A 19,327-nucleotide genomic window follows, 5' to 3' on the forward strand; every position below is an offset into this window, starting at 1 on the left:
ACCTCGATGACAGTCACTGACGTGCGCGCCGCGACCAAACCTGGCAGGACCGAGTTCCCTCAACCCACCGCCCGCTGGGCCCACGCCGAGCTCATTCAGAGGAAAAGACGGGTCTGGAAAAGCTCTTGGAGAAGAAAGGAAATTTCCCATCTCTGGTCCTTTCTCTTAACTGGGACCCACTCTGCCAGCTCCGGAGGTCTGTCCCGGCCGTGACGACCCCACGGGGCGCAGGTTCCCAGAGGCGCGGGGCGAGAAGGGACTGCCCGGCAAGGGCTGCCCCGGGAGTCCCGGCCGAGCCTCGCCCTCCTGCTTCCCTCCTCCTTCTCTTCCTCCTCCCCGCGCCCCAGCCTCGGCGCCGGGGCTGCTCGCCTCCGAGCGTCCCGGGGTTGGAGCGGAGGAGGAAGGCAGGAGACTCGAAGCCTACCGTCTTCTGTTTCTTGACCCCGGACGACATGCTGGCTGGCTGCGGCGGTGCCCGGCGCGCTGGAACTCGGAGCCCAGCTCCTGGGAGCGGAAGCGCTAGGTCGCTTGGTTGGCGGCGGCAGTGGCTACTGCCGGACTCCCGAGAAGGAGGTATAAAAAGGCTCCACAGACACGTCGCACTTCCCTTGACCAGCCCCCTCCTCCTACTCCTCCTCCCGCCGTGTTCCTCTCCGCCCCGTCGGCTCCGCCAGCAGCGCCCAACCCAGGGGACCCGGCCGCCTCCTGGGCGGGGTCCCGGGCCCGGCCCCCTACGCCCGGGAGCGGCTCCGCCAGCCCGGGTCGGAGGCAGGACCTTGCAGCCGGGGGCTCGGACGGACACGCCTCGCGTGCTGTCGGAGGTCAAGTTCGCTCTCCGCGTTCCCACTCCCAGTGGCTGCCTGAGTTTCCCCCACCTCCCACCTCCGCGCCTTTCCAAGGAAGGCTTCCTGCCTCTGGGACCTGCTAGAAACCGCCAGGCTTGTCGGCATGGTCCTTAGTGGACACCGATGCCCAGCTTGTCTTCATTTGCAGTAATAACAGCGACGGCTAACATTTTTTGGTCCTCTCTCTGCACTCTGCTGACCTTTGCCTTAAGCCTGCTGCGGCCCCTGACCCAGGCATCGAGTCCTACTTTCTCCCATGAAGCAGTTGAGGTTTTCAGACTTTCTCAAGATTATCTTCCAAGTGAGGGGATTCAAACCCAGGCCGTCCGCCTCCACAGTCCAGGCTCTCTAAACCAGCATCAGCATCGATGACGATGATCAAGAAGAAGAAGAAGAAATCAGGAGGCGCAGCGCCTGCCTGCACCTTATGCACCATTCATGGGACTAAGGGGTTTGCATGCATTCACTCCTTTGGAGCTCACAATATTTTCCTCCTGTTACAGATGGGCCAGCTGAGGCACTGCTCCTACTCGCAAAGTTGAGTAAGCAAGGCCAGCCCGGGAAAATGGTCAGTAGTAGCCCAGCCACTTGTTTCAGTCCATCCCCCAAAGCATTCGCATAATACTTCCGTGTGTTCAGCAACCAGGATGGGCCCTGAGGCGAAAAAGTAAGAGGAGGCCCAAGTTGACAAGGTTTATGGACTACACCTTAGGGCTCCAAGGTTTTATCAGAGGGCAACTCTTTTAACTCAAATGTCTGGGACAAGCAAAAGTAAGGAAGGAGAAGCTATGGTTGGTGACAGCACCTTGAGGGCAGTCACAAGGCCTCACACCCCTCTGTACCTTCTTAATTCCTTGCACAATGTGACAAACAGATCAATAGGATAGTACTGACAAAAGAACTATGAAGATGCCCAAGGGCCACACTGCCCATTCCAACTTTGGTCTTCCTTCTGTGAAAAGGCTGAAGTGATAGTCTCAGGAGGTGAGGATTGGAACTATTCTTTCATATCTAATGGTATTTCTGGAAGACTGCCAGCTTTCCAGACAGACACTAAAGATCTGAATATTCATTCATTGATTGCTTTTCTCCATGGGAAGGTGGGGAAAAAAAATAAATAAATCAGGAGTCAGAAACTTAAAAGGCAGCCTGCATGTTTGTCCAGTCTTGAAACATCAGTGCATTTATTTTCTTACTCATTTGGAGTAAGCTGCCGCCACTCCCTTCAGATATGAGCAGCTAGAGGGCAAATGCTCCTTTGAGTTTCTGTTCTGCACACGAACTAGCATGTTTTGAATTTGGGGGGTTTAAACAGTAACATCCCATCCTAATTTTATTGGAAAAATCCACTTGTATCAGTTCCAACCATATTTTGAACCCTGCCAGATCCTGCCCTAAGAGAAAAGGTAAATTAAGTGTTGATAGAGAAATAGCAATTTGCATGATTCGTTTTTTTCATATTGCCTCTTTAAAAGCTGAAACAGAAGGACGTTAAGGGCAAATCCATAAAGGCAACTTCCTGGAAAAGAAATATATGACTGTTTAGACCTGGGGGAGGTCTTGCGATCGTTTCTCCAGTTTCCCTCTCCCTGTATTTCACAGATGGGCAATGCAAAACTGGTGCTGAGAGAGGGGAGGTAATCTGACCCTCCTCACTAGTTAGGGGTGGTGCTGAGACCCAAACCCAGGTCAGTCAGCTCCCCAGATGCAGTGAATCACTCAGCCTCTAGTTCAACTACTTCAAAACCCCCATGATAATTGCAAACTGGACTGTTTATCTTGTTTTAGATTTAATTAATTCTCAGAGTACTTTGGAACAGATATTCTTTCATTACTTCCAAAGACATGTGAAATAGGACGCCTCAGCTCCCTTGGACTCAATCTGCGATGTTTAAGATCGCTTAACTTCACAAATCATCAGTTTAGTTGTAATTCAGCATGGCAACTCACTGAAAAGTAAAATAATCTTTCTTTTTTCTTTTCCCAGGGTCTTTCTTTTATTTTATTTTATTTAATTAATTTATTTATTTATTTTTTGGTGGTACGCGGGCCTCTCCCTGCTGTGGCCTCTCCCTTTGCGGAGCACAGGCTCCGGACGCGCAGGCTCAGCGGCCATGGCTCACGGGCCCAGCCGCTCCACGGCATGTGGGATCTTCCCGGAATGGGGCATGAACCCGTGTCCCCTGCATCTGCAGGCGGATTCTCAACCACTGCGCCACCAGGGAAGGGAAGCCCCTCAGGGTCTTTCTTTTAAAGGTGATGTTTGGAATTCTTTTTCCTCTCACTACCCTCTTACTCCTAGGAGAGGACATTCCTCTGAAAAGATATGAGCAACTAGCAGCTTAAGTTTTGAAGTCTATGAATCTAGCACATCAGAAATGGGAGGAGACTCATTTTGGGGAAGGAAGGAAGGGTTGAGATCTGTTCAGTCATCTGGACACACTCTCCATAACTTTCTCAGTAGTGTTTCCTCTGAGACTGCACTGTAAGACACTGTGGCCTGACCTGTACCAATTTACAATCCTTGATACTACTCGCAACATTTACATGAGGGTTTCAAAATTTTCCTCTTGATTTTCTTTTGTTTTCTTCCTTCCAGGAATTGGTTCAGCTATAATAACTAACTTAATGAGGTGGTGATTACTACTTGGTCCTTTCATTTTTTAGAAAAAATGGAGTAAGCTTCCCCAAATAAACAGGGAAACACATATACAAAGAATGACGGTGTTGGTGAGATGTTTATGCCGCAGGTTCCCCAATACCCTTTAGGGAGGCTCATCACATTTTAGGGGATCTAGCTTGGAGGCATCTTCCCTGGATTGGCCGTTCCAAAGGAATGCAGTTGCATTGCCCCCTAGTGGCTGTAATTCATAAAAGGGACCTAATTGTTGAAACCCCGTGTACACAAATAATTAGCATCAGTTCCTTGGGTCAAGAAGTCCTTAGAGAAAGTCCTCTAGGATTCAAATATTCTCCCCATTGTCAGGCACAAGTACTACCAAGACAAGCAAGACATGGTCCCTGCCTTCAAGAAACAATCTAGTGAAGGAGACTGTCTCTTCCTCCCAACCCCACCCCAGTACATTACAATATATTACTGGGACAGGTAAAAATGATACATGGGACAGGTAAAAATGATACATGCATACCTTAGACATTTTATTTTGACTAAAACACATGCACTTCACTAATCTTTGATGTAGGACTAAAGGCTTCTCTTGTGTGGGTACGCTGGTGGGAGTTCCAAAAACCACTTTCATAGGCATCTTCAACAATTTCCAGTTTGAAATTTTATAGAGTTAAAAATTAAGGGTCTTTCCAAAGCATCCATCTATTCTCATGGAAAACCCAACTCTTTTTTCCCCACTCATATGCTATTCACTTAAGTCACATCTAACTAAGTTACTTAGTTACACTAATAGGTACAAGTGGCATAAATAGGTTTGGGAATAAACACAATGGATCTCAGTAAGCATCCAGTGTAGGGAGTGGAGGTGCTAAAGTGTGTGGGCATTCCAGTGTGTCCTACTGTCAAAGAACACTGAGTGTGCTGTGGGCATCAGTCATTATCTTTTCCAGAAGAAATGGAGAGCGTGGATTAAACTGGCCAGTCAGTTAAAAGGAAGGATTTTGTGGGAGCACAGAGTTCAACTTTGAAAGGAGGGAGAATGGAGAGAGATATCAGGTTTTTTCTTGGGGAATATGATACATAAACTAAGACTTGAAAGAAGGGTAGGGTTTGGCCAGCCTTCCCCTCCCCAAAGTGAGGGTATGTGTAAATTCAAAAATGTAAAGGCAGAGAGCCGCATGAAATAACACGGTAGGTTCAGAAAATTATAAGTATCTGTATTGCTGAGTTTAGGAGATACAACGGAAGAGTGGGGGAAGGCTGAAGGCTGTAATAGAGGATGTGCCATGTACAATCAGGCAGCGATGTGATTTTGCATGTTCTCTTTATGCTCATCGCATTAGCCATGTGGCTGGCCTTGTATTTACTCATTCATTAGTCATAGAGACATTTGCTGTGTCCAAAGATGAGAAGTCACCGTCCTGAGGTGAAGGAGACGGATATGTACACAAACAATTCCAAGGGAATGTAATTACATGCCAGAATAAAGGGATATTCGAGGTTATAGGGAAAGCGTGCGCACGCGCGCACACACACACACACACACACACACACACACACACACAGAGGTGATGACTAAGAAGAGATTCCAATGGGTGGTGATAATTTAACCTGAGTTTCAAGGATAAAAGAAAGCTAGATAGGAGAGTGATCTGTGACCCCACTGATGGTCCAGGCTGCCTGGACTGATGTTCCCAGCTGCATGAAGCATTCACTTCCTACCCCGGCATCCCCTGTGCGTCCTTCAAGTGCCTCAGCCTGTCACTGAAGACCCAGGTAGAGCAGAGACAAGCTGCTGACAGCCAGATTGCACAACTCTGAGCCAATCACCAAAAGGCCGCCCACAGAACTTAGGCAACCAGAGGAAAAGCCCACACTGCCAGGCAGAAGTAACGCTCCTCTGCCATTTCTCGGGTGGAATCCAGTACATAGTTTTTTGTCTACTCTTTGTATTAGTTTAAAAAGAAGTACGTTTATTAGTATGTGCACACATTTTGCAAAATAGAAACATTTAGGTTATTTAGGAAAATTCACCCCAAAATTCAACAAGCCTCAGTGAAAACAAGTTGCATTTGTTTAATGGCAGGCAAATCAATTACTTGAGTCTATTAACTGGCTGCATTTTCAGTCTTCAACAGGTTCTTTTTAAAGATGTTTAGCAAGGTGGAAGATAACTTGATCTATGTCACTTAGAGCCTTTAAATTATTAGAAAAATATCCAACTAAACTTAAATTATTTAACTATTAACTATTTAATTAACAAATTATTTAACTTAAATTTAAATTATTAGAAAAATCCAACTAAACTTAGTAGATTTTAAGACAATATTTTTAAGGAAGGAAGAAGAGAAGGAATAAAGGAAAGAGAGAAGGAAAAAAAGAAGAAAGAAATGGAAATCGTGATATTTAGCCTAAAATTGAGAAAATATCACAAAACATGACATATTCCAAGAAATTAGAGTTATAATTTGAGAAATGTGTCTATAATTGTAGGACAGAAATGTTTCATTTAGAAACAACTTATATGGGGTTACATGGTAAGTGTTCTCAACATAACTAAGAAATATGGTGATGTAATAAATTAATATTATAATTATTAGGGAATATCATAGATGCCATAAATGGATGGCTAATTTGCAAAGAACTGGAATATAATATGTTGAACATAATTTATTAGTGTGTCCCAAACCTTCTGGAAGGGTTTTATTATACATTTGGGCAGTCATATCATAGGAAGATAAGCAGTAAAAAAAAATCAATATAATAATCTCTCTTGCTCTTTCCATCTCTTTTAGATAAAAGTATAAAAATCCTTAACAGTCACCAACTTATGAGCCTCAGGCCTCCTGAAAGTATTATAAGAAAGTTTTTATGGATGCTAAGCATTTTCTTAAAATGTAATAGTTCTACATATATATTTCTATTTTTCAAATGTATTTAAGTGCTGCAGTAAAGAATAAAATGCACAGTTATCAAATTCATTTCCTGACCTTCATATAATATTTTTAAACATCAAGTACTAAAAATACAACTATAATCATAGGGGTAATCTTAGGCTCCTAAAGATAAATGGGGCAATAGTCCCATTATAATAAAATCATAAATGTTGGCCCAAATTATTAATATGCACTGCTGAAACAAACTTAGGCTTGAAGCTTGAAATCCCCCTATTCTTAAAACACTGTCTTTTCTTCATTAAATCCAGCCCCTACACACACTTGTTTTTCTTTTCTTCACTTTTAGTTTAGAAAGAAAATTCCGCTCTGAACAGGGGGAAGTTCTTTTGAAGCCCCAAGAGCTCTCAAACTTCACTGTATATTATAACCATCTGAGGACACCACACACCTGACTCATTAAATCAAAATCTGGGGGTGGGTCCCAGGCATCAGAAGTTTTCAAAGTTTGACTTTAAGAGAATCATTGGTTCTCAAAAGTGAGGCTGCATCAAGATTACTTGTGTGAAATTACAGACTGCTACCCCTCCCCCATGCCCAGAGTTTCTCACCCTGGCGGTCTACCGTGGATTGCATTTCCAACCAATTTCCAGGTGATGCTGTTGCTGCTAATCCAGGGACCACGTTCTGCAGATCATTGCCTTAAATATAGGTCTTCCAACTCACCCGTATGTTTTAATTTTTTTATAGGAAATGTTGAAAGTAAGTAGAAAGAGAAGAAAAAGGTGTGTTGGGGAGATAACCTTGGATAATATTCTTAAAAATCATCCCACTACAGAGAATAAAATGTCTTACAGGATTAACAAGGAAGGAAATAGACTTTACCAGGAATTCTCAGCTCTGACTAATCATTAAAATCACATTGGAAGCTTTAAAAAAAAAAAATTCAGGTTCCTGGACTTCCCTCTGTCCCTCTCAATCTACAGATCTCTGGGATGGGGCCTGCTCTGAATATGTTAAACCCTGGGGGTGATTCCACTTTGAAGCCAGGTAGGGAACCACTAATCTAGCCCACCAGTGCACAAAATTTACATTTATAAAAACACACATTCCTGAATCCCATCCTGGGAATTCTTCCATAAGATCTCTTAGTTCTAATTCTGGTTGAGGGGTTTTAATGAGGCCTTGGTGCTTTTCTCCCAGATGCTTTGTTTATTCAGAGCTCTTTCTTTTTCTTAAGGGCTTTAGGCTTTAAAACCGGGAGAAAACCCCAGTTATAGCTTCTACTTTCCATCCCGAGCCCAGAATGGTCTTGTGCGAATGGTAGAGAACCAGGATAGGGGAATATTAGGTATAAAGATCAGTCAATATTTTGAAAATATTGTCCCACCATATCATTTTTTCTAACAGTACTTATTGAAAAATCTATCCTTTGTTCTACTGGTGTGTGGTGCTTCCTCCGTGATGCAAAATGTTAGCTGGCAGGGGTGTCCCCTTGCAATTGTTAAGTAATAAATCTTTATGATTCTCCCCCAGGGAGCCACTATGAGAAGCAGATCAGTTATAAATTATAACTTGGAACTTTTTGGTCATTTGTTCTTCCAGACTAATTACTAAATTATTTTAGTAAGCCTCCCTGCCCTGCTCCCTAAAATTGTACAGGGCTTCTATTGAATTGTTAATAAATAAATTATGCATTAATTTGGAGAATTGATACAACAATCAAGTTTCTTCTCTAGCACATGGTATCTCATCTATTTAGGCTTCTTGAATCTCACACGTGCAGTAAAGTAGTTCCTATGGAATTATAAAGGAAATTTCCCACCCTACCCCCTTCTATTATTCTCGTTTGGGAGGAATGGTATGGATTATTACACTCGGTTGCTTTTTAAAATTTAGTTATTTACTTAAAGTAAGAAAACAACATTCCTTTTTTCCCCTTACAAACATAATTCAGACCACACTTTGGGAACAAGGGACTTAAAGAATGAAATCAGAGCCCAGTTGAGGGATCCTTCTGCGGGAGTCAGGGGAGGGGTAAGTTGCTTCCAAGCGTGGTCAGCCTGGACAGGGCTCTTACCTGCAAATGGTCTTTCACCAGCTCTCTGAGCTGTGATACAAGGGTGGTCAGCTCCGTTAAAGAGTTGTGTACAGGGCACACCAAAAGAATCCTAGGCTTGAAGTCAGACCTAGGCTGAGGGAAGAGGGGACTGGGAGTGGCTGCTAATGGGCATGGGGTTTCTTTGTGGGACATGAAAATGTCCTAAAATTAGAAATTGGCGATGGTAGCACAGCTCTGTGGTGACTGTACTAATAACATTGAATTGTATAATACATTTGATGGTATGTAAATTATATCCCAACAAAACTGTTATTTTTTAAAAAGGTGTATCACCATACACTTACCACGTGACCCAGCAATCCCATTCTTAAGATTTCACACAGAAGAAATGAAAATTTATGTTCACACCAAAACTTGTACATGAATGTTTATAGCAGCCTTATTCATAATCACTCCAAACTGGGAACCATCTAGCTACCTTTCAGATGGTGAATGAATATATTGGTGAATGGATGTACTACATTTTAGTGGTGCATCCATACGATGGGATAGTACTCAGCAGTGAAAAGGAAGAAACTACTGATTCATAAACAACATACATAGGAGGATCTCGAAAATATTTTGCTAACTGAAAAAAGCCAGACCCCGCCCCCAAATATTTCATGATTCTGCTTAAATGACATTTTGGAAAAGGCAAAACTCCAGGGATTAAAGAACAGATCAGTGGTTGCCAGGGGTTGAGGTTGGGAGAAGAGTTTGATTTCTAATGGGCAGTATGGGTGGGTTTGGGGGCCAATGGAACTGTTCTAATAGTTCTGTCCCATGACTGTGGAGGCAGATACCTGACTGGGCATTTGTCAAACCTATAGAACTGTATACTGCAAAGAGTAAATTTTACTGAATGTGAACTAAAAACAAACAAACAGACAAACAAAAAAACTGTATGTGGGGGAAATCCAAAATAAAATACAAATGGTAAAATATGAACATAAATGTGTTATACATGAATAACATGGCCACAGTGAAGACAGTGGCAAAGAACTAACCTATATTACATTAGAAAAGAGTATTTTGGCTGCCCACTGTAAAGCTAAAGACAAAAAGAACTGTATGCAAACACCGTTCTCTAGTTTGTAAATTTGTTTCTCACAGGGATATGGGTTAGCAATTCTGAGACTATTTTATATGTGTATTAAGTGTGAACAAATAGGTAAATATATTATGGGTAACAAGAGCCAGCTTTCTCACTGTCAGTGAAAAAAATTACAAATGGGTAGCTGGGAAAGCTAGGATGAACCTGCTAGTGTTGGGTTGGAATCAGAGATATTAGCATGAACTCACAGGCTTTTAATATATATAGAGACAGGTAGATATAGAAATATAGATATGTGTATATAAATGTGTTAGTATACATGCTTGTATTTCCTAGCTCTGTCCACTGAGAGGGTCTAAAAGCAATGGCATTACAGTAGCAATGAGTACACCTAGTGCCCAGATCTTGATTTCTAAATAATCATTCTCCAATAAAAGGAACCAGGGCTCCTTGGAGAAGTGGTTGAATCCAGAGCTGAGGCAGAAGGTATACAAAATGAGGCTGGAGCATCTTGTGGTGCCAGAAAGTAAGGAAGCGCTAAAAGAAGAACAGAAAGAAGGAAAGAAAGGAAGGAGGGAAGGAAGGGAGGGGGGAAAGAAGGAAGGAAGGAAGGAGAGAGAAAGAAAGAAAGAGAGAGAGGGAGGGAGGGAAGGAGGGAGACACAAAGAAAAGAGCATGTTAAAAAAACATGGGAACCACTTGATAGAACACCTAATGGACAAAGCTGGAACAATTTGAGCCACAAAATCTATAATGATAATGTTAGATTATAACTCATAGGAAAAACTAAATATCTAAGAGCCCATACTAACATAAATAAACTATTGGATAAGTAAATGGGGGAGAAGAGGCAAACCTTTCTTTCAGAGAGATTCCAAATAATAAATGTATAAAGAATGAAGGAAACAGTAAATCACCATTGGACCATCACAATAATAATTGTTGCAGACAAATCCACCAAAGAATGCTTAAATTAGTGTTTGAAAATTCAAGGGGAAAATAAGATATTTGCATAGTCTCAAAGTTTACATCCCAAGATACTTATTAATGAAAAAGGGGAAAAAATAGTAATTTTACAGTGGATAAATCCAGTAGACGCCACTTTAACCATATGATCTAGGTTATCATAACAAGCAATAAAACATCAACATCGTGTACCTCCTCATCTGATGCAGTGAAAAGGGCATACTGCTTCTGTGGTATTCTTGCTAAAAATCCATAATCTCAGTCTAATGAGGAAACATCAGACAAACACAATTGAGACCATTCTACAAAATAACTACAAAATAACGAACTGGCTATGTCCCTGTGATTATATACAAATGCAGCCTCTGTCTTGCAATGGAGTCTCTCTCTATTTTTCTGGCTTTGAAGAAGCCAGCTGCCGTGAATCCTACAACCACAAGAAAATGAATTCTGCTAACAACTTGAGGGAGTTGAGAAGAGGATTCTTTCCCAGTTGAACGTCCAGATAAGAACCCAGGCCTTAATGGTACATTAACTGCAGCCTTGTGAGACTCTAAGCAGAGACCCAGCTAAGCCATGACTCCTATAAGCGGCCTGTGAGGTAATAAATATGTGTTAAGTTACTACATTTGTGGTAATTTGTTACACAGCATAGAATACCTATACAGGAGCTATGACCAGTGAATGATATGTGGGATCCTCAATTGGATCCTGAAACACCAAAAGGATATTTGTCAAAAAACTAATGAAATCCTAATAAAGTCAATAGTTTTTGTACCAGTGTTAATTTCTTTTTTTCTTTTCTGTCTTTTCTTTTCTTTTCTTTTGTGTGTGTGGCTTAAACAACAGAAATGTATTTTCTCACAGTTCTGGAAGCTGGAAAGGGCAAGATCAAGGTCCAGTTGGTGCAATTTCTGGTGAGGGCTCTCTTCTTGGCTTCATACCATGTCCTCACAGGGCTTTTCTTTGGTGTGTGTGTGTGTGTGTGTGTGTGTGTGTGTGTGTGTGTGTGTGTGTGTGTGTGTGTATGTAGAGAGAGAGCTCTCTGGTCTCTTTCCCTCTGTCTCTGTCTCTCTCTCTTTTTATTTAGATATAACCAATGTTAATTTCTTAGTTCTGATAATTGTATTATGGTTATATAAGATAGTAACATTACAGGAAGCTGGGTGAGGAATATCGGGGAACTCTCTGCACTAATTTTTACAATCTTTCTGTAAGTCTAAATTTATTTCAAAATTTAAAAATAATAAAAGTGTATCAAATTTACAAGCTTTAGCACAGCAAAGGAAACCATAAACAAAATGAAAAGACAATCTACGGAATGGGAGAAAATATTTGCAAATGATGCGACCAACAAGGGCTTACTTTCTAACATATACAAACAGCTCATATAGCTCAACAACAAAAGAACAAACAACCCTATCCAAAAATGGGCAGAAGACCTAAATAGACATTTTGCCAAAGATATACAGATGGTCAACAGGCACATGAAAAGATGCTCAACTTCACTAATTATTAGAGAAATGCAAATCAAAACTACAGTGAGGTATCACCTCACACCAGACAAAATGGCCATCATTAAAAAGTCCACAGGACTTCCCCAGTGGCGCAGTGGTTAAGAATCCACCTGCCACTGTAGGGGACATGGTTTTGATCCCTGGTTAGGGAAGATCCCACATGCTGCGGAGCAACTAAACCCGTGCACCACAACCACTGAGCCTGCACACTAGAGCCCACAAGCCACAACTACTGAGGCTGCGTGCCTAGAGCCCGTGCTGTGCAACAAGAGAAGGCATTGCAATGAGAAGCCTGCTCACTGTGATGAAGAGTAGCCCCCACTACTCTTGCAACTAGAGAAAGCCCGCGTGCAGCAACGAAGACCCAACACAGCCAAAAATAAATAATAAATAAATAAATAATTTTATATTTTAAAAAATGTCCACAAATAACAAATGCTGGAGAGGGTGTGAAGAAAAGGAAACCCCCCTACACTGTTGGTGGGAATGTAAGTTGGTATAGCCACTGTGGAAAACAGTATGAAGGTTCCTCAGAAAACTAAAAACAGATTACCATATGACCCAGCAATCCCACTCCTGAGCATATATCTGGACAAAACCATAATTCAAAAAGATACATGCACCCCTATGTTCATAGCAGCACTAGTCACAACAGCCAAGACATGGAAACAACCTAAAAGTCCATCGACAGATGAATGGATAAAGAAGATGTGGTACATACATACAATGGAATACTACTCCGCCATAAAGAAGAACCAAATAATGCCATTTGCAGCAACATGGCTGCAACTAGAGTTGATCATACCAAGTGAATTAAGTCAGAAAAATAGACAAATACCATATGCTATCACTTATATGTGGAATCCAAAACATGACACACAAATGAACCTACCTATGAAACAGAATCATAGACATAGAGAACAGACTGATGGTTGCCAAGGGGGAAGGGGTTGGGGGAGGGATGGAGTGGGAGGTTGGTGTTAGCAGATGTAAGCTTTTCTCTATACAATGGATAAACAACAAGGTCCTACTGTAGAACACAGAGAACTATATTCAATATCCTATGATAAACCATAATGAAAAAGAATATACAAAAAAGAATGTATATATATGTATAACTAAATGACTTTGCTGTAAGGCAGTAATTAACACAACATTGTAAATCAACTATACTTCAGTAAAAAAAAATATAATAATAATAAAAAGTGTATCACTAGCAGTATTCCTTGCTATCACTCTCTTGGTTAATAGTCATATTTTATTTTGTTATTTGGAGTCTAAAACGAAAAGAAGAGGTAGAAAGAGACAAAAAAGAAAGAGGAATGATTAAAAAGCATGTGAGCACGTGACCATTTTTTAATGAGAAAGAGATATTATAATTGGAATTAATAGTGAAGGAGCATAAGGATGGCCCTGAGATCTGCCCATTCTCAGAAAAAAGGACCATGTGGAAACTTTAGGTCCAACGTGCCTGCACACCCAGAACTGCGCATCCCGGGACAGGGCCAGGCAACTGCTCCTAATTTGGAGAAGGCAAAAATTTAAATGTGAGACAGAGAGGAATTCAGTATTGGCAGCAGAAGTGGAAAGAAAAACCAAGAAAAGCCATTAAGCAGTTGCCATGAAGCAATGGAATTCACGAGGAAGTAGAGGTTTGAGGTAAAGAAGCACAGACACTGTAGAAGCACAGACCTAGAAAAACTGTCACAAGAATATCAGATTCTCTGGAGCAGGGAACAAAGGGCCTCTGATGCCGGGCTGCTGGAGCTGCAGTGTGCATCTCAAAGACATTCCAGGAGACTTTTCCATCACCCAGCAGACTCTCAGATCAGAAGCTCTGAATGTCAGCAAAGTGTCCTTTCACCTCAGCCCCCACAAGACACCAACCAACTCCTACAAACATGACTAATTTTTAAGTTTAATATTCATTATTAAAATTTTCACCATTATTATCTTAAATCTAGACTGGAAATCAGAAAAATATGGCCTGCATATTTTTGTATGGCCCAAACTAGTAATGGTTTTTATAATTTAAAATAGTTGAAAATAATCAAAAGAATAATAACATTTTGCGATGTGAAAAATTATATGAGACTCAAATTTTGGTATATGTAAGTAAAGTTTTATTGAAACCCACCCACAGTCATTCACTTACATATTTTCTAGGTCTGCTTTTGACTATAATGGCAGAACGGAGTGGTTGCAATAGAGATTGTATGGCCTGCAAACCTAAAATATTTATTCTCTGATACTTTACAGAAAAAGGTTCCTGACCTCTGTTCTGGACAAACAAAGCAAGCCTTGATTATAGCATTTGCCCATTTCTGTAGTCAAACAGACCCACCATCCTCAGCTGGGATTCCAGCCCGGATCTGTACTCCCTCTTCACTCCATTGCCACGGCCTCAGTGGCTTGAAACAATAACATACTTCAGTTCTAACGGTTAGCAATGCATCAGATCACTATCTCAGATCCATGAAATTTCAAAGCAACTTACCCCTCTTTGCCTCTTGGGTAAATTGTTAACTCAGTTATAACTATACCTGCATTCCTAGTAATTTTATTTGCATGGTCCTTTCAGAAAAACAACCAGTTCTTTCAAATGTGGCGATTAGAACATTGAAGTCTTTTTCTTTCTGGATGAAATATATCACTCTCACATATTCTGAGTTCTGAACAAAAGATATTTCCATATTTTTAAGTAGTTGAAAAGAATGGTATTATTTCAGACTTGCAGCATAAACACTGGATCACTCCATGTTCAGAGTAAGCCTTATAGAAAAAACAGATGATTGAAAGCACCCGAAGGAGTTGTGATATCAACAATATTCATTCCATCCCGAAATGTTACTGCATCATGAAGTGCAAAGAGGGCTTTAACAAAATGAGAATCTGGTCCTCCTATCTCAGTCAATTATTAAATGCTTTCCACACACACTCAGTACTCACTTCTCTGTTCACACTGGTATGTGAAATTTCTGTCTCCATTAAAATGAGCCAGCCATCCTGGGAATTTATTTTTAATAGAACCAAAAATAAAATGCTAATACGTTGAACATGTATGTACTTGCAACATAAAAAGCACTGAGTCTAACAGGAGTTTGAAATTATTATATGTAAAATCTTATAAATGCTATTCTAATAGGAAGCAATTATTTTACCTCATTTGTCACATGACAAGCTCAGCAATGTTGACTTAGGTAGCAGATTCACACCAGATACAAACCTTCCCCAAAATGGTTGAGTTATGAGGGTCTCAAACTAATTCATAGGACATTTTCCAAGTAAGTATGGAAAGATATCATCTGTGGGATTCTGTAAACTTTTCCCTGCCTAAAAAAACACATTCTCAAACTTAGTCCTACTTATCCATTCTATTCCTTAACCCGTTTGGCCATAGACACCTTTTTTCAGATTAGAATTCTGATGAGAAAGCATTAGCTAAACACATTGATGGTCTAATTATTGGGTTTTTTTACAAATACAAATTCCCAAGGTGGGCAAAAAAAGTGAGGTTGAGTTGTTAAGATTAATTTGTTGTTTTAGGCCCAATGCCCAGTTGGCTAAGTCATGACAATGAAGCTAAGGCACATAGCACTTGACCTTCAGGACAACCAATAAAGCAGGTAATAGCGCTATGTTCTTTGTTTTAGAAGAGGAAATGAGGCACAAAGAAGTTAAGTACCTACGTAAATGGAAGAGTCAGGATTCAAATCCAGAGAATCTGGCTATGCATGCAACCCCTCCCATGCCTGTGCATGAAATACTCTTTTTTAAAAAAATTCTTTTCATTTATCTTATTTATTATTATTATTTTTTGGCCATACCACACAGTATGTGGGATCTTAGTTCCCCGACCAGGGATAGAACCCCCACCCCCTGCGTTGGAAGGCTGGAGTCTTAACCACTGGACCACAAGGGAAATCCATGAAATACCCTTTTAATAAAAAGTATTAAACAAGGGGCTTCCCTGGTGGCGCAGTGGTTGAGAGTCCGCCTGCCGTTGCAGGGGACATGGTTTCGTGCCCCGGTCCGGGAAGATCCCACGTGCCGCGGAGCGGCTGGGCCCGTGAGCCATGGCCGTGAGCCTGCGCGTCCGGAGCCTGTGCTCCGCAACGGGAGAGACCACAGCAGTGAGAGGCCCGCGTACCGCAAAAAAAAAAAAAAAAAAAAAAAAAAAGATATTAAACAACAATGTTCACTACTTTGGAGTTGTTAGTAGAAAAGTCATTCTGCAAGTGAAAAGAGGACCCTAAGTGGCTTTAGAGACTATCAATAATTTTGTATCTTAAAGCTTTAAAAGATATTCTTTTAAAATTTTTCAAGTGCTTCCAACAAGAACTAACCCCCAGTTCCTGCACTATGTGTCTAGAGAGACACCGGCTAGGGAAAGGGCATTTTTATTTATTAGCTTTGTTCACATATGTTCATCTGGAGAACTTTTAAGACAACTTGTTCTCTTAAGTCGGTTTATGAGTCCTTGAAAATGTGTTCATAATGTCAGTTTGCTTAGCAAACGCTTTATTGGAGATGATGTTTTTGCACTTATATCTTGAGCCCTGCCCAGGTTGAATAATCAGAAATCTCATATCACTTGAGTCCAAAGGAAGAAGCTTGACTTCTATAGAAAAGCAGGCCTCAGAACCTTTTATTGACCAAACTTCTTTCCTTGCTAGTTTCCAGGGTACACAGAATAAACTAAGCATTATTTTAAAATCATAAATAAACTCTCCTTCCTGGGAGAGTTCTTTAAAGATATTCCTATAGATTCAACCAAAGCGCTGGAAAATGATAAAAACTCAGCAAACAAGAGTTCTTTTCAGGCTTGCCATTGTCTGTGGTAGGAGGGTAGGTGATTCATCACTTACTTTTACTCCATAGTGAAAGGAACTTAATATCCCTGGAGCTTCCCCAGCCGACATGGAGGGAGGGGCTGATGAAGTGGAAGCTTGTTGCACTTGAGTTTGATGTAACCTCGTTGAGTCAGGAGGTTTGCAATGCGGTCTTGGCTGTGCCGTGAGACAGAAGCAAGGCTTAGAACAATCTCTTCTTTCTTTCTTTTTTTTAAACAACTTTTTGAAATATAATTCACGTAGCATAAAATTCACCCATTCAAAGTGTACAATTCCATGGACTTCAGTATATTTTACAGAGTTGTGCTGTACATCCATCACCAAAGTCAAATTTAGAATATTTTCATTATCCCCCAAAGAAACCCTGCACTCATTGGCCATTATCCCATAATTCCCCCATCCTCCAGTGGGCAACCACTAATCAAATTTTTATCTCTACAGATTTGCTTATTCTGGATATTTCATACAAATGGAGTCATAAAATATGTGGCCTTTTAAGTCTGGTTTCTTTCATTTAGCATAATATTTCAAGGTTCATCAATGTTGCAGCATGCATCAGTACTTCATTTCTTTTCATGGCTCCACTGTATGAAAATACCACTGTTTCTTTATCCATTATTGATGGACATTTGGTTGGTTTCCACCTTTTGGCCACTGTGAATGGTGCTGCTATGAACATTTATGTGTGAGTTTTTGTGTAGACATATGTTTCCATTTCTCTTGGGTACATACCTAGGAGTGGAATTGCTAGGTCATATGCTAACTGTATGTTTAATGATTTGAGGAACTGCCAGACTGTTTTCTTAAGTGGCTGCATTGTTTTACATTCCCACCAACAAGGTATGAGTGTTCCAATTTCTCCATATCTTGGCTAACACTTGTTACTGTCCATCTTTTTTATTAGAGCCATGCCGGTGGGTGTCAAGGAGTATCTCGTTGTGGTTTTGCTTTGCATTCCCCTGATGGCTAATGATGTTGAACATCTTTTCATGTGCTTATTGGCCATTTGTATAACTTCTTTGGAGAACTTCCTATCCATCACATAGTTTTTCTCTGCTTTGGTTTTCCCTCTCACAGGAAAGGTATTGCAATACAACACCTGTCACTGGCTTTGTTCACCTTGTTACAAAACACAACCTCTAGCAAATCATGGGAACAGATTTATAAAGCATATGAATCAGTCAGTGATTACATGCATTATCAAAGTATTGATTTTAACAGAGCTCAAGACTTCAATAAAAACTTGAAGAGAGCTCAAAGTCCATTGCAAATGGCTTGTCTTAGGTCTCATAGACTCTAAAAGGCCCATTTTAAAATTCAAGGCATTATTCTTGAGCCTATCACTCAGAATAAGGTCCAGTCACAGAATAGCAGAGGAAGCATTCCAAATAGATAGATCAATGAAATGGGGTGGTCACATCATGTGACTCAGAGCCTTTCAAAACCCAAATTGGGTAACTGGCCATCACAATTTGCCTGGGAATGTCCTAATTTTAAGTCCTGGGAAGCCCTTTAGTCCTGGGTAAACCCAGTTGGTTAGTCACCCCAGAGCCACCCTCATACTTCCAGTTATGTAGGTAATAGAATTATAAACGAGGACACAGTAAAGAGCAGAGGCTACGTCTTTAGGCCTTGCTGGCAGAACCAGTTTGAATTCTGGTTGTGAATTTTGGCATGCTACCTTATCTCTGTGAGCCTCAGAGAAGTTCCATTGAGATATGGTGGGGTCAGACCTAACGTGCTTTAAGTTCAACCACATTAAGGGTACGTTTCATACCTAGTCAATGGTAACTTTGAAAATCTTTCAAATGCAAAACCAAGTACAATTCCATAAAAATACATGGTTTGGTGTGGTCAATGTTGAAGATAATTTTAACAGATTCTCTAACTCTTCATTGATTACTCTCAATGAATTTCCTCCTCTTTCTTCTATCGCCACTCTTTTTTTAAAAAAATTTAAATTTATTTATTTATTTGTTTATTTTTGACTAGGGTCTTTGTTTGGGGTCTTCGTTTCTGTGCGAGGGCTTTCTCTAGTTGTGGCAAGCAGGGCCACTCTTCATTGCGGTGTGCGGGCCTCTCACTATTGTGGCCTCTCTTGTTGCGGAGCACAGGCTCCAGACACGCAGGCTCAGTAGTTGTGGCTCACGGGCCTAGTTGCTCCGTGGCATGTGGGATCATCCCAGACCAGGGCTCGAACCCGTGTCCCCTGCATTAGCAGGCAGATTCTCAACCACTACGCCACCAGGGAAGCCCTATTGCCACTCTTATACCAACACCAGGAACAATAGTTTGACTTTTTGGCTCAAACCCTTGCAGTCACTCCCACAGTCTTCCTGAAGTTTTCAGATGACAAGCATTGCTGTTTTCAGGTACAGCTGTATCTACTTCTGGGCGGATACTCTTCAGGTAGACTAGCAGGGCCGTTTCATGCATTATTTGAATTCTCTTTCTCTTTTTCCTAAGGA

The 19,327-nt window shown here is 41.1% G+C and overlaps 1 protein-coding gene across 4 annotated transcripts in view; it reads right to left on the reverse strand.

Annotated features, from left to right (window-relative positions):
* Positions 1-19,327, reverse strand: part of PAPSS2 (3'-phosphoadenosine 5'-phosphosulfate synthase 2) — a 204,375-nt gene that overhangs the window by 85,655 nt on the left and 99,393 nt on the right. The window contains exon 1 of one of the 4 annotated variants that reach the window (XM_059053998.2): positions 425-723. The exons of the other annotated variants lie outside the window; for them this stretch is intronic. Within the exon in view, the coding sequence (XP_058909981.1) occupies positions 425-454 (30 nt within the window). The 5' untranslated portion in view covers positions 455-723. Of the gene's footprint in view, positions 1-424; positions 724-19,327 lie in introns of those variants that run through there. 4 annotated transcript variants of the gene reach the window in all.

Source organism: Kogia breviceps, chromosome 2 (assembly GCF_026419965.1).
Source record: "Kogia breviceps isolate mKogBre1 chromosome 2, mKogBre1 haplotype 1, whole genome shotgun sequence".
In the NCBI taxonomy this organism is placed as follows: domain Eukaryota; kingdom Metazoa; phylum Chordata; class Mammalia; order Artiodactyla; family Physeteridae; genus Kogia; species Kogia breviceps.